At 46.1% G+C, this 13313-nt stretch overlaps 2 protein-coding genes across 3 annotated transcripts in view; both read right to left on the reverse strand.

Annotated features, from left to right (window-relative positions):
* Positions 1-6671, reverse strand: part of KPNA1 (karyopherin subunit alpha 1) — a 181911-nt gene extending 175240 nt beyond the window's left edge. Inside the window, exon 1 of the mRNA XM_073310977.1 lies at positions 6558-6671. The gene's annotated coding sequence lies outside the window, so the exon portion shown is untranslated. The remainder of the gene's footprint in view (positions 1-6557) is intronic.
* Positions 6672-6949: 278 nt separating this feature from the next.
* VAMP1 (vesicle associated membrane protein 1) overlaps positions 6950-13313 on the reverse strand; it is a 127751-nt gene continuing 121387 nt past the window's right edge. For both annotated transcript variants that reach the window (XM_073311132.1, XM_073311168.1), the window contains one exon: positions 6950-7535. Coding sequence is in view for 1 of the 2 variants with exons in the window: in XM_073311168.1 (XP_073167269.1) it covers positions 7525-7535 (11 nt within the window). In the remaining variant the exon portion in view is untranslated. The remainder of the gene's footprint in view (positions 7536-13313) is intronic.

Genomic DNA, 13313 nt, shown 5'->3' on the forward strand with positions numbered 1-13313 from the left:
TTTTTGAGGTGCCTTGCCCTGTCATTTGGATCTGTGGGGCTCCTCAGGAGCATCAACACTACTGCTGTCAGGAGGTGGCAAATCTACTTCTTCTCATTATTCCATGTCCTCGGACTCAGTTATCTCAATGTCATGCAGTTGTTGCTTGTCTGAGACTGGCTCCGGCAAAACTGCTGACTCAGTGCCCCGTAGCCCCCTCCGTTCTGGGATTTGTCACCTGTTCCTTCTTTGCCTGTGTCAATCTGGGAATGATAACCTCTAATGACCACAGGGCTATCTTTTCTAATACTACTGCTGTTTGTTTCCCAGCACAGATACACACAGCGTCATTTTCATGAAGTAGTGGCAGCTCGCAGGACACCAAATCATATTATTATTATTTTATTTTATTGTTTGTCTTGTCTGTCCCTTTATACATCTGGAAGTCCCCGGTGACTGTGACATCAGTTTCTAACACTGCTGGTATTCTTATTTTCAATTGTCTGCTGAAGTAAATGTCAGCAGGTGCACCAACTGTGTATGGGGTTGTCCATTCTGTAATTCTACTGTGCTAAATACAGATCAGAGTCTAACTCTGCAGCCTTTTTTAGTAGATACTTCATTATTTTCACACAGTTTTCCATCAGCTGCTTGGATTGGGGATAATGGAGACTAACAATTACATGCCTGAACCTGTACTTCATTGCAAAATACTTTAACTCATGCCCACTAAATTGTGGCCTATTGTCACCCATTGCTATGTCAGGTATGCTATGTGTAGCAAAAATAGATTAGCTGTAGTATCTTCTGATAAAGCTATTTTAGGGAAGTGAGAATAATAGTTTTGGACAAATACATAATCAGTCAATGTAAATCAATCTATGCCTACTTTACTATAGGGGCTAATTTTTTCTTTGCCACCAACATGAGGAGTTTTGCTCAATTTGGCTGTATGTTTGGCACGTGCAACAAGCCTTAACAGCTTCCTGAATGTCACTGTTCATTTGAGGCCAGTGTAATATGCCTCCATCCCATCTCTGAGATTTTTCAGTCTCTAAATAACCTTTGTACATTGTTACCATACTTTTCTGTAACACCTTTGGATTTTTCTGCAACTGCGTTTTTACTTTATATTTTCTGTATTTTAGTTATAATGCCTAAATACCTTTGTGAAACTAGCCCTCAATGCCTCTGGTCAGCTACAAAGAAGAAATAAAGCAGTAAGAATACTTTTACTTCTGGCACTATGTTCTGCAAACAAGAAATGATTTGCCATGCACAATAACAAGAAATGTTATTGGTTCTACCAAACCCAAGAACAATACTGAATCTCTCTGAGTGCTATCTACTGGTTCCATATCTGTCAACTTACTACTTACAACATGATAACAGAGTGGTAACACCACAGCCATAGTTAAGGAATTGTGTATAATAGAGGATAAGAATGGAAATATCTGCTAAATGTTTTACTACAGAGAAAAATGAAAAAATAGTATATGAGTGCTTCTGCTGTTTTGCAATAGGTTTTCCCAAATGAATCTGCGTCACAAAATTACTTAAATGGCAAAAAACTTCATTAACACAGAGTTAAGAGTGCCTGGTGATAGCTTGGACCCTTTCAGAATGTTGAGTTCAGCAAAATTCAAACTTCTGAACCTAGGAAAGGCACAGTTAAGCCAAGGCCCATGCACTCTTAACTCTACCCCTGTTTGAGCAATGCTCCACAACACCCATAACGCATGTACTCATACTCTTCCTTTTCACTGTAATGGACGGATGGTGCCTCTACTTGCACTATGCTCAAACACTGAGGCTTGGTCTACACGTAAAAGTTAGGTTGGCATAGCTATGTCCGTCAGGTGTCTGTTTTTTTCACTAACTTTAGCCCATGCAGCAATCCAAATTTCAAGGCAATTTGAATAACAGTATGGATTTTAGAGCTCTTAGAGGAGTTGTCCTTTAAACAGAAAGGGCTTCTCAACCTTAACTATAGGGGAGTGCCCTATACATTTTTTTCAGACTGTACGCTACTTGCACTTTAAGAAAAAGAACTTGTAAGACTGTATATAATAGCATCACCTGGTGGCTCCCGGCATAACAGTACTAGAAACCAATTTACAATCTTAACTCTCCTAGCCACTGGTAGACTTGCCAAATGTCACTCATTTCATGTGACATTCATGCATGCAGCCCATCCCTTATGCATTCCAGCAGACCACACTGAATACATTCAACTGGACTGCAGAAACCACCAGAAGCCACTGTGGTGCCTGCTGAGTAGGCAGACAAGTGGCCTCTGTTTCATTGCTTCCCCTGCTGGAAAAGCAAGCAGTGGAGGTGTCATAAATATAAAGGGAAGGGTAAACCCCTTTAAAATCCCTCCTGGCCAGAGGAAAAATCCTCTCACCTGTAAAGGATTAAGAAGCTAAAGGTAACCTCGTTGGCACCTGACCAAAATGACCAATGAGGAGACAAGATACTTTCAAAAGCTGGGAGGAGGGAGAAAAACAAAGGGTCTGGGTCTGTCTGTATGCTGCTTTTGCTGGGGACAGAACAGGAATGGAGTCTTAGAATTTAGTAAGTAATCTAGCTAGGTATGTGTTAGATTATGATTTCTTTAAATGGCTGAGAAAATAGCTGTGCTGAATAGAATGACTATTCCTGTCTGTGTGTCTTTTTTGTAACTTAAGGTTTTGCCTAGAGGGATTCTCTATGTTTTGAATCTAATTACCCTGTAAGGTATTCACCATCCTGATTTTACAGAAATGATTCTTTTTTTTTACTTCTATTAAAAGTCTTCTTGTAAGGCAACTGAATGCTTTTTCATTGTTCTAAGATCCAAGGGTTTGGGTCTGTGGTCACCTATGCAAATTGGTGAGGATTTTTACCAAACCTTCCCCAGGAAGTGGGGTGCAAGGGTTGGGAGGATTTTTGGGGGAAAGATGTTTCCAAACTATGTTTTTTCAGGAACCCAGATAAAGTTTGGTGGTGGCAGGGGAAGTCCAGGGGCAAAAGGGTAAAATAGTTTGTACCTTGGGGAAGTTTTAACCTAAGCTGGTAAAAGTAAGCTTAGGAGGTTTTCATCTAGGTCCCCACATCTGTACCCTAGAGTTCAGAGTGGGGAAGGAACCTTGACAGGAGGCAATAGACAAAAAGTGAGGTGGGGGGCCTAGTATTGGCACAAGGCTTTCTCCTAACTCCTAGCTGCCTATCACCCCACTCAACTGCTTCCATCTCTTCCAAAACACCCCCTCAATCTCCCACAAAGTCATCCCCATCTTCCTCTTTGACACCCCCACAAAATGAACTTCCATTACCTTTTGTCCAGCTTCCCACAGCCACCTCCACCCACGTAGTCCTTTCAGTAGCCCCCCAGCCACACCTATCTATCATCCAGACAATCCCACAAACAAAGCTTCCCAGCACACACTAACTCCCTAGACACTCATTAGCACCCACCCACCTCCCATAGCTACGAAGGTTTGTGCAGTTCCAGGACTTACTCTTGTTGCTGCCTAGGACAAGGTGTATGGACCTTAGGATGAAGTTTGTGGCCATATGCAAATTATTTGCAAACATATGTATTATTTCCTGCACTTATTTATACATTCGCAAAAAATGGCACATGGAGCTGCACGAAATTAGTCAGCTGTGCAATCATAGAATCATAGAATATCAGGGTTGGAAGGGACCTCAGGAGGTCATCTAGTCTAACCCCTTGCTCAAAGCAGGACCAATCCCCAATTAAATCATCCCAGCCAGGGCTTTGTCAAGACTGACCTTAAAAACTTCTAAGGAAGGAGATTCTACCACCTCCCTAGGTAACGCATTCCAGTGTTTCACCACCCTCCTAGTGAAGAAGTTTTTCCTAATATCCAACCTAAACCTCCCCCACTGCAACTTGAGACCATTACTCCTTGTCCTGTCCTCTTCTACCACTGAGAATAGTCTAGAACCATCCTCTCTGGAACCACCTCTCAGGTAGTTGAAAGCAGCTATCAAATCCCCCCTCATTCTTCTCTTCCGCAGACTAAACAATCCCAGTTCCCTCAGCCTCTCCTCATAAGTCATGTGTTCCAGACCCCTAATCATTTTTGTTGCCCTTCGCTGGACTCTCTCCAATTTTTCCACATCCTTCTTGTAGTGTGGGGCCCAAAACTGGACACAGTACTCCAGATGAGGCCTCACCAATGTCGAATAGAGGGGAACGATCACGTCCCTCGATCTGCTCGCTATGCCCCTACTTATACATCCCAAAATGCCATTGGTCTTCTTGGCAACAAGGGCACACTGCTGACTCATATCCAGCTTCTCATCCACTGTCACCCCTAGGTCCTTTTCTGCAGAACTGCTGCCTAGCCATTCGGTCCCTAGTCTGTAGCTGTACATTGGGTTCTTCCATCCTAAGTGCAGGACCCTGCACTTATCCTTATTGAACCTCATCAGATTTCTTTTGGCCCAATCCTCCAATTTGTCTAGGTCCCTCTGTATCCTATCCCTCCCCTCCAGCGTATCTACCACTCCTCCCAGTTTAGTATCATCCGCAAATTTGCTGAGAGTGCAATCCACACCATCCTCCAGATCATTTATGAAGATATTGAACAAAACCGGCCCCAGGACCGACCCTTGGGGCACTCCACTTGATTCCGGCTGCCAACTAGACATGGAGCCGTTGATCACTACCCGTTGAGCCCGACAATCTAGCCAGCTTTCTACCCACCTTATAGTGCATTCATCCAGCCCATACTTCCTTAACTTGCTGACAAGAATACTGTGGGAGACCATGTCAAAAGCTTTGCTAAAGTCAAGAAACAATACACCCACTGCTTACCCTTCATCCACAGAACCAGTAATCTCATCATAGAAGGCGATTAGATTAGTGAGGCATGACCTTCCCTTGGTGAATCCATACTGACTGTTCCTGATCACTTTCCTCTTATGTAAGTGCTTCAGGATTGATTCTTTGAGGACCTGCTCCATGATTTTTCCAGGGACTGAGGTGAGGCTGACTGGCCTGTAGTTCCCAGGATCCTCCTTCTTCCCTTTTTTAAAGATTGGCACTACATTAGCCTTTTTCCAGTCATCCGGGACTTCCCCCGTTCGCCACGAGTTTTCAAAGATAATGGCCAATGGCTCTGCAATCACAGCCGCCAATTCCTTTAGCACTCTCGAATGCAACTCGTCCGGCCCCATGGACTTGTGCACGTCCAGCTTTTCTAAATAGTGCCTAACCACTTCTTTCTCCACAGCGGGCTGGTTACCTCCTCCCCATGCTGTGCTGCCCAGTGCAGTAGTCTGGGAGCTGACCTTGTTCGTGAAGACAGAGGCAAAAAAAGCATTGAGTACATTAGCTTTTTCCACATCCTCTGTCACTAGGTTGCCTCCCTCATTCATTAAGGGGCCCACACTTTCCTTGGCTTTCTTCTTGTTGCCAACATAACTGAAGAAACCCTTCTTGTTACTCTTGACATCTCTCGCTAGCTGCAGCTCCAGGTGTGATTTGGCCCTCCTGATTTCATTCCTACATGCCCGAGCAATATTTTTATACTCTTCCCTGGCCATATGTCCAACCTTCCACTTCTTGTAAACTTCTTTTTTATGTTTAAGATCCGCTAGGATTTCACCGTTAAGCCAAGCTGGTCACCTGCCATATTTATTATTCTTTCGACACATCGGGATGGTTTGTCCCTGTAACCTCAACAGGGATTCCTTGAAATACAGCCAGCTCTCCTGGACTCCTTTCCCCTTCATGTTAGTCCCCCAGGGGATCCTACCCATCCGTTTCCTGAGGGAGTCGAAGTCTGCTTTCCTGAAGTCCAGGGTCCATATCCTGCTGCTTACCTTTCTTCCCTGTGTCAGGATCCTGAACTCAACCAACTCATGGTCACTGCCTCCCAGATTCCCATCCACTTTTGCTTCCCCTACTAATTCTTCCCAGTTTGTGAGCAGCAGGTCAAGAAAAGCTCTCCCCCTAGTTGGCTCCTCTAGCACTTGCACCAGGAAATTGTCCCCTACGCTTTCCAAAAACTTCCTGGATTGTCTATGCACTGCTGTATTGCTCTCCCAGCAGATATCAGGAAAATTAAAGTCACCCATGAGAACCAGGGCATGCGATCTAGTAGCTTCTGCGAGCTGCTGGAAGAAAGCCTCATCCCCCTGGTCCGGTGGTCTATAGCAGACTACCACCACTACATCACTCTTGTTGCTCACACTTCTAAACTTAATCCAGAGACACTCAGGTTTTTCTGCAGTTTCGTACCGGAGCTCTGAGCAGTCATACTGCTCCCTTACATACAGTGCTACTCCCCCACCTTTTCTGCCCTGCCTGTCCTTCCTGAACAGTTTATAACCATCCATGACAGTACTCCAGTCATGTAAGTTATTCCAATCACGTCATAATTCCTTGACATCACCAGGACCTCCAGTTCTCCCTGCTTGTTTCCAAGGCTTTGTGCATTCGTATATAAGCACTTGAGAGAACCTGCTGATCGCCCCTCATTCTCAGTATGAGGCAGGAGCCCTCCCCTCACAGACATTCCTGCCTGTGCTTCCACCCAGTATCCCGCTTTCCCACTTACCTCAGGGCTTTGGTCTCCTTCCCCCGGTGAACCTAGTTTAAAGCTCTCCTCACTAGGTTAGCCAGCCTGCTCGCAAAGATGCTCTTCCCTCTCTTCGTAAGGTGGAGCCTGTCTCTGCCCAGCACTTCTCCTTCATGGAAGACCATCCCATGGTCAAAGAATCCAAAGCCTTCTCTCTGACACCACCTGCGTAGCCATTCGTTGACTTCCACAATTCGACGGTCCCTACCCAGGCCTTTTCCTTCCACGGGAAGGATGGACGAGAACACCACTTGCGCCTCAAACTCCTTTATCCTTCTTCCCAGAGCCACATAGTCTGCAGTGATCCGCTCAAGGTCATTCTTGGCAGTATCATTGGTGCCCACATGGAGAAGCAGGAAGGGGTAGCGATCCGAGGGCTTGATGAGTCTCGGCAGTCTCTCCGTCACATCGCGAATCTTAGCCCCCGGCAAGCAGCAGACTTCTTGGTTTTCCCGGTCAGGGCGGCAGATAGATGACTCAGTCCCCCGGAGGAGAGAGTCCCCGACCACCACCACCCGCCTCCTTCTCTTGGGGTTCCATGACCACCACTCCCCCATCTCAGGACAGTGCATCTCATGCCTTCCAACCAGCAGAGTCTCCTTCTGCTTTCTCCCCCGCAGACGTATCATCTGGTCCACTCTCCGCAATGGTACCTGTGGAGAGAACATGAAAGCGGTTAGTTACCTTTGTCCACGTTGCTGGAACCCGGACATTCCCCCTTCTTCTTCTGGAGGTCACATGTTGCCAAGCTTCTTCACTGGCCTCTTGGCTCCGCTGTGCAACCTGCTCTAAATCTTTAGAGCTTTGTGCCTGTAGAAGCATATCCTGACTTTTGTCCAGAAAATCCTCCGTTTCTCGTATGCAATGCAGGGTCATTATCTGTTGCTCCAGACCTTCAATCTTCTCTTCCAATATGGAGACCAGCTTGCACTTTGTACAGACAAAGTCACTTCTGTCCTGTGGAAGAAAGACAAACATGGCACATCCAGTGCAGGTCACAACAGCTGAATCCCCCCCTTCCATATCCCCTTCCTACTATGAGCTTCCTCAGAGAAATTGGCAAGATGTAAGCCTCACTGGGCTCACTCCAGGCGAACTCCCAGGGGAAACTCCTGTTGTGTGCTGCTCTGCTGTTTCCTGCTGCTCAGCTGGTTCGCCTCCGCTCTTCATGGGCATCATCTATTGGCACCTATCTATTAACTATTCATTTTGCTAAGCCAGTTTTAACAGTAACACTTGGTTTTTGAAAATAGGTATATAGGCCTTCTTTGCCTGGATTTTAATGGAATGTTTCTGGTTCACCACCAATGTGGCATCTCCCTTCTAGGAATGGGAGGGATCTCTTCAGGGCAGAGATAAGACTAGTCTGCAGTGGATCAGACACACACAATCACTATTAGGCCTTGTCTACACTACTCAGTTTTGTCAACAAAAGTCAGGTTTCATCCAAAAACAGTGGAGTTGTACACACTTCAATGCTCCTTCTTCAGACAAAACTCTCCAGCTTTCCCAACAAAATTAAACCACCTTGATGAGAGGCGTAGAGTTTTTTCTGGCAAAGTGGTGGTGTAGATGCTGTGCTTGGATATATTGCTGTAAATGGCCTCCAGGAGCAGTCCCACAATGCCCATAGTGATCAGCAATTCAAACTCCGCTGCCCTGCACCCAGGTACACAAGCATCTGCCCCTCCCCCTTTAAAGGGCCAGGTATTTTTGAAATTCCACTTCCTGCTTGCTTGGCATGGACAGTTCACATCGCATCTTCCTAGCTGACCATGGCAGCTCCATGCACCAAACTTGGAGCACACCTGAGCTGGGTCTGCTAGCATTGTGGGGAGAGGGGGCTGTGCAATCCCAGCTCCACTCCAGCCATAGGAACTTCAGTACTTATGGTCAGATTTCTCATGGCATGTTGGATAAGGGCTGTGAACAGGACACACATCAGTAGCATGCAAAGATAAAGGAACTGAGGCAGGCATACCAAAAGGCAAGGGAGGCAAACCATTGCTTTGGTGTTGCATTGAAGACCTGCCACTTCTATAAAGAGCTGGACACCATCCTTGACAGCAACACCATCTCTACCACCAAGAGCCCTGTGGATACTTCGGTGGGGCTGGAGATGGCGGACAGTGGACTCAACCCTGAGGATGAAGTCGTGGACAAGGAGGTTAAATATGAGGACGATGTGGAGCACACGGCAGGGTCGTCTGGTGACATGGCCAGTCAGGACATCTTTTCCACTCGAGAGAGGTCTAGCCAGTCCCAGCAGTCCATCTCTGGCACACATGATGCAGGAGAGGAGAGCCCTGGTAAGCGATTTTTTTGAGTTGGTTATATGAGGTAAAGCTGTCCTCTGCTCTGTATATTCTAGAAGTGGGTGAAAGGATAGAAATGTACAAGACTAACTGTGTTTGCGTGTGCTTCACATTCCCCTCTACAGCTAAGCAGTGTGGCAGAACAGTGTGTTGATGCACACTGAGATTTAACGGGAGTTGTTAGGATATAGATATTCAGGCCTGTCTGTAAAGGCCTATACTAAGAATTTAGGTGTATTCTTATCACTTAGCTAGTTATAGAGGTATAAAAGAGAGAATCAAAATCACTGTCTGCCAGTGTAAGGGCCTTCTCTTACTGTGACAGTCTGAGGCCCTGTTCTTAGGCTGAGGTCTTTGGCTAAGCAATAGACGCAGCCATAAGCTGGGAAGCGACTGATCACATCCTCACATTCCAAACTAGTCACATTGAAATAAGGTGCTATTGGGCTGTTAGGAATACAATCCTGTCCTGATAGTGCCTATCGCCTCCAGAGAAAGGGAAGTGCCTAGAAGATGTAAAAGGAAACTTAGTCTGATAGCATCCTGTCTGGCAAGAACTCACTTACCAATAGCTGGGATGTGAAATCCTCATTTCTTTGTTCTATCACTGTAGTCCCCATTTCCCTATTGTTTGTCTGCATAATCTCTGTCTGGTTCTGTGATTGTTCCTGTCTGCTGTATAATTAATTTTGCTAGGTGTAAACCAATTAAGGTGGTGGGATATAATTGCTTAAATAATAATGTTACAATATGTAAGGATTGGTTAGTTAAATTTCAGTAAAATGATTGGTTAAGGTATAGCTAAGCAGAACTCAAGTTTTACTATATAGTCTGCAGTCAATCAGGAAGTGAGTGAGTGGGGATGGGAATGGGAACAGGGAATGGGGGTGGGGAAATTGGAATCATGTTTTGCTAAGGGGGGGGAATGGGAAGAGGGACACAGGTAAGGCTCTGTGGTGTCAGAGCTGGGAAGGGGGACACTAAGGAAGGAAACTGGAATCATGCTTGCTGGAAGTTCACCCCAATAAACATCGAATTGTTTGCACCTTTGGACTTCGGGTATTGTTGCTCCCTCTTCATACGAGAAGGACCAGAGAAATAAGTAGGTGAAGGAATAAGCCCCCTAACAGGAGTCCTCCAGAGAGAGCTCTACGAAACTTTCCTGGAGGTACTCACAAATCCTCTGCTGAAGGGTCCTTGGCAGAGCTGCTTTGTTCCTTCACCCATTGTAGGAAACTTTCCTGTGCCAATTGGCAATCACTTATGCAAACGGCACACAGGTGAGCAGCATAGGGACCAGGTCAGAAGCTACATTCATGCAGGAGATGCACCCTTGCATCCTTGTTTTCCCTCAGGAGTGATAAATCAGCTTCAATGACCCCCCACTTGTGGAAAATGGTGGAGGAATTTCTATTATTGTCCTTAATCGCCTTCACTGATCCCCTTTAAAAAAAAAAAACCCTAGACACTTTGCCCCAGCTTGAGCACACAACCATCCTCCCCCTGGGGCTGAACTCCCCATGTTTAGGGTGTTCGCCAAGATGTGTGCTCACCAAAGAACAGTGAGAAAGTGATTTGTATGTCAGAAAAGGTATATTTTACTTTAATGATTCAATGCTGTGGGTGAACTAACAATCATGCTTCTGTTGATTGTTTCTTGCAATTCTGCAGATGTGGCCTTTGGGGGAACCCCCTAAACACTCGCAGAGCACCTCTGCCAGATAAGGAAGCAACTAAGGTGGAGCAAGAAGGACATGTTCCAAGAGGTGTTCCAATTCTCAGAGGCTGAAAAAAGAGAACACAGAGTGGAGAGAGCCCCAGAAGGAAAAATTTAAAATAGACAGGCAGGGCAGAAAGGAGAGCAAGGAGTGCATAATAAAGCAATGGTGGGTCTGCAGCCCCCTGGGGGGCCGTGAGCAGGGCCGGCATTAGAGTTGCTGGGGCCCAGGGCAGAAAGCCAAAGCCTCACCACATGGGGCTGAAGCCCAGAGTCCCAAGCCCCGCCACCTGGGGCTGAAGCCAAAGCCTGAGCAACTTAGCTTCTCAGAGCCCCCGTGGCATGGAGCCTGGGCAATTGCCGTACTTGCTACTCCTTAACCCTGGCCCTGACTTTTATATGCAGAAAAACAGTAGTTGTGACACAGGTGGGCCATGAAGTTTTTATAGCATGCTGGGGGGGCCTCAAAGAGAAAAAGGTTGAGAATCTCTGTTGTAAAGGACCAGGAGTGGATGCACAGAAGCTGAAGTCCCTAATTATGCTCCAGGCAGAACACATACCTGCTCGTATTCCCCCCACCTCAGTCAATACAGAACTGCTTTACATTCTCTCCCCAAACTCCTCCCACATATTCCTTGCAACTTCCTGGAATGTCTCGGTACCCCATTCACTCCAATCCTTTGGATAGTTTCCAAAATGATAGCTAAACTTACACACAGCCATGAGAGCCTACACTGTCCTGCACTCTTATCTCCCTTCCTACCAAGCCTTTTGTATGTTTTGTTAATTGGAACTGAATAAAAACAAACTCTCTGAAAGATAACCAACTTATTTGTCTCCTACAAATGGTGGTTGCTGCTGGTAGTAATACATAGTGGCAATTTGATCATTTGCTGGCTACAAATCCCAGTCAGGAATAATCACAATTTTCTTGCAAGGTGGCAAGTTAACAAAGCATGGCACATTCCTGGTGCTCATTGTCAAAATGTTGCCTCAAAGCTTCCCTGATTCAAATAGGCCCCCACTGTGCCTCTTTAATAGCCTTGGTATCTGGTTGCTCAAAATGAGCTGCCAGGTGATCCACCTCCGAGCTCCACCCTGGGGGAAACTTTTCACCCTGAGCCTCACAAATATTATGGAGTGCACAGCAGGCTGCTATGACCATGAGAATATTTTCCTCATTTAGGCCTAACCTGCCATAAAGGCAGTGCCAGCATGTTTTTAATCTGCCAAAAGCACATCCTGTGGTCATTCTGCACCTGCTCAGCCTATTGTTGAAGTATTCCTTGCTTCTGTCCAGGTTTCCCATGTAAGGTTTCATGAGCCATGGGAGTAAGGAGTATACTGGGTCTCCCAGGATCACTATGAGGATTTCAGCATCCCCCACTGAAATCTTCTGGTCTGGAAAGAAAGTCCCTGCTTGCAGCTTTTTGTATAGGCCAGAGTTCCTGAAAATGAGTGTCATATGCTCCTTCCTGGATCACCCTGCATTGGTGTCAGTGAAACACCCACAGTGATCCACAAGTACCTGCAATACCATGGAGTAGTACCCTTTTCTAATGGTGTACTCTGTTGCAAGATGGTCCAGGGCCAAAATTGGAATATGTGTGTCATCTATTGCCCCTCTGCAGTTAGGGAATCCCATTGCCACAAAGTCATCCACTATTTCATGCACATTGACAAAAGTCACAGTTCTTCATAGCAGGATGCAATTAATGCCCCTGCACACTTGTGTTAACGCAGCCCCAGCCATGGACTTCTGGACTCCAAATTGATTTGTGACCAACCGGTAGCAGTCTTGAGTCACAGGTTCCACACTACAATCGCCATGCGCTTCTCCACTGAGAGGGCAGCTCTCATTTTGGTGTCCTTGCATCACAGTGCTGGGGCAAACTCCGTACACAGTTCCAGGAAGGTGGCTTTCCACATCTGAAAGTTCTGTAGCCACTCCTTGTCATCCCAGACCTGGATAACAATGTGATCCCACCACTTAGTGCTTGTTTCCTGAGCCCAGAACTGACAATCCACCATGTTCAGTTGCTCTGTGAATACCAGAAGTAATCTAGTGTTGTTTCTTTCCATGACTCACAGCAGAGCAGGCAACTCTGATTCCTGTGCAGATTGGGAGTTCATGATATACTGCACGACCATCCACAATGTGTTCATAACAGAGACCACAATAGAGAGCCGTGCGGGAGCCATCCTTTCAGACAGAGATGGCTTGCTGAAAAATGCCATGAAATGTAGTCGGAAGCCCATGGAATGATGGGATGGAAAAAACTGCATCATGGGACATTGATCCTGCACCCATGATGCACTGTCATCCACTCTGCCTTCCCACAACTCCTAGCGGCAGAAGGTGGCGAGTAGCACTCTGGAATAGCTACCCACAATGCACTGCGCTCACTGTCGATGCTGGAGTACCAACAGTGGACGTGCTCTGCTGACAGAAGGAGCATTGTGTGAACATGCATAAGGGATGTAATTATACCGGTTTTTGATTGTCGGCGTAACTTGCGTCGACAAAACTGTGTAGTGTAGACAAGCCCTTTAGTGTCTATTACTGGAGTTCACGGCAATAGGATCAGAGGATATAGTGATAACTAGGCCAGTAAAAGGCACAGTATCATATGGGCAGTAAGAATTCAAGTTCAAAAGGTGTAGGAGTAGGGATCTTCATTGAAGAATTCCAGGAAACATGAA

The sequence above is a fragment of the Lepidochelys kempii genome, chromosome 1 (genome assembly GCF_965140265.1).
Source record: "Lepidochelys kempii isolate rLepKem1 chromosome 1, rLepKem1.hap2, whole genome shotgun sequence".
Taxonomy (NCBI): domain Eukaryota; kingdom Metazoa; phylum Chordata; order Testudines; family Cheloniidae; genus Lepidochelys; species Lepidochelys kempii.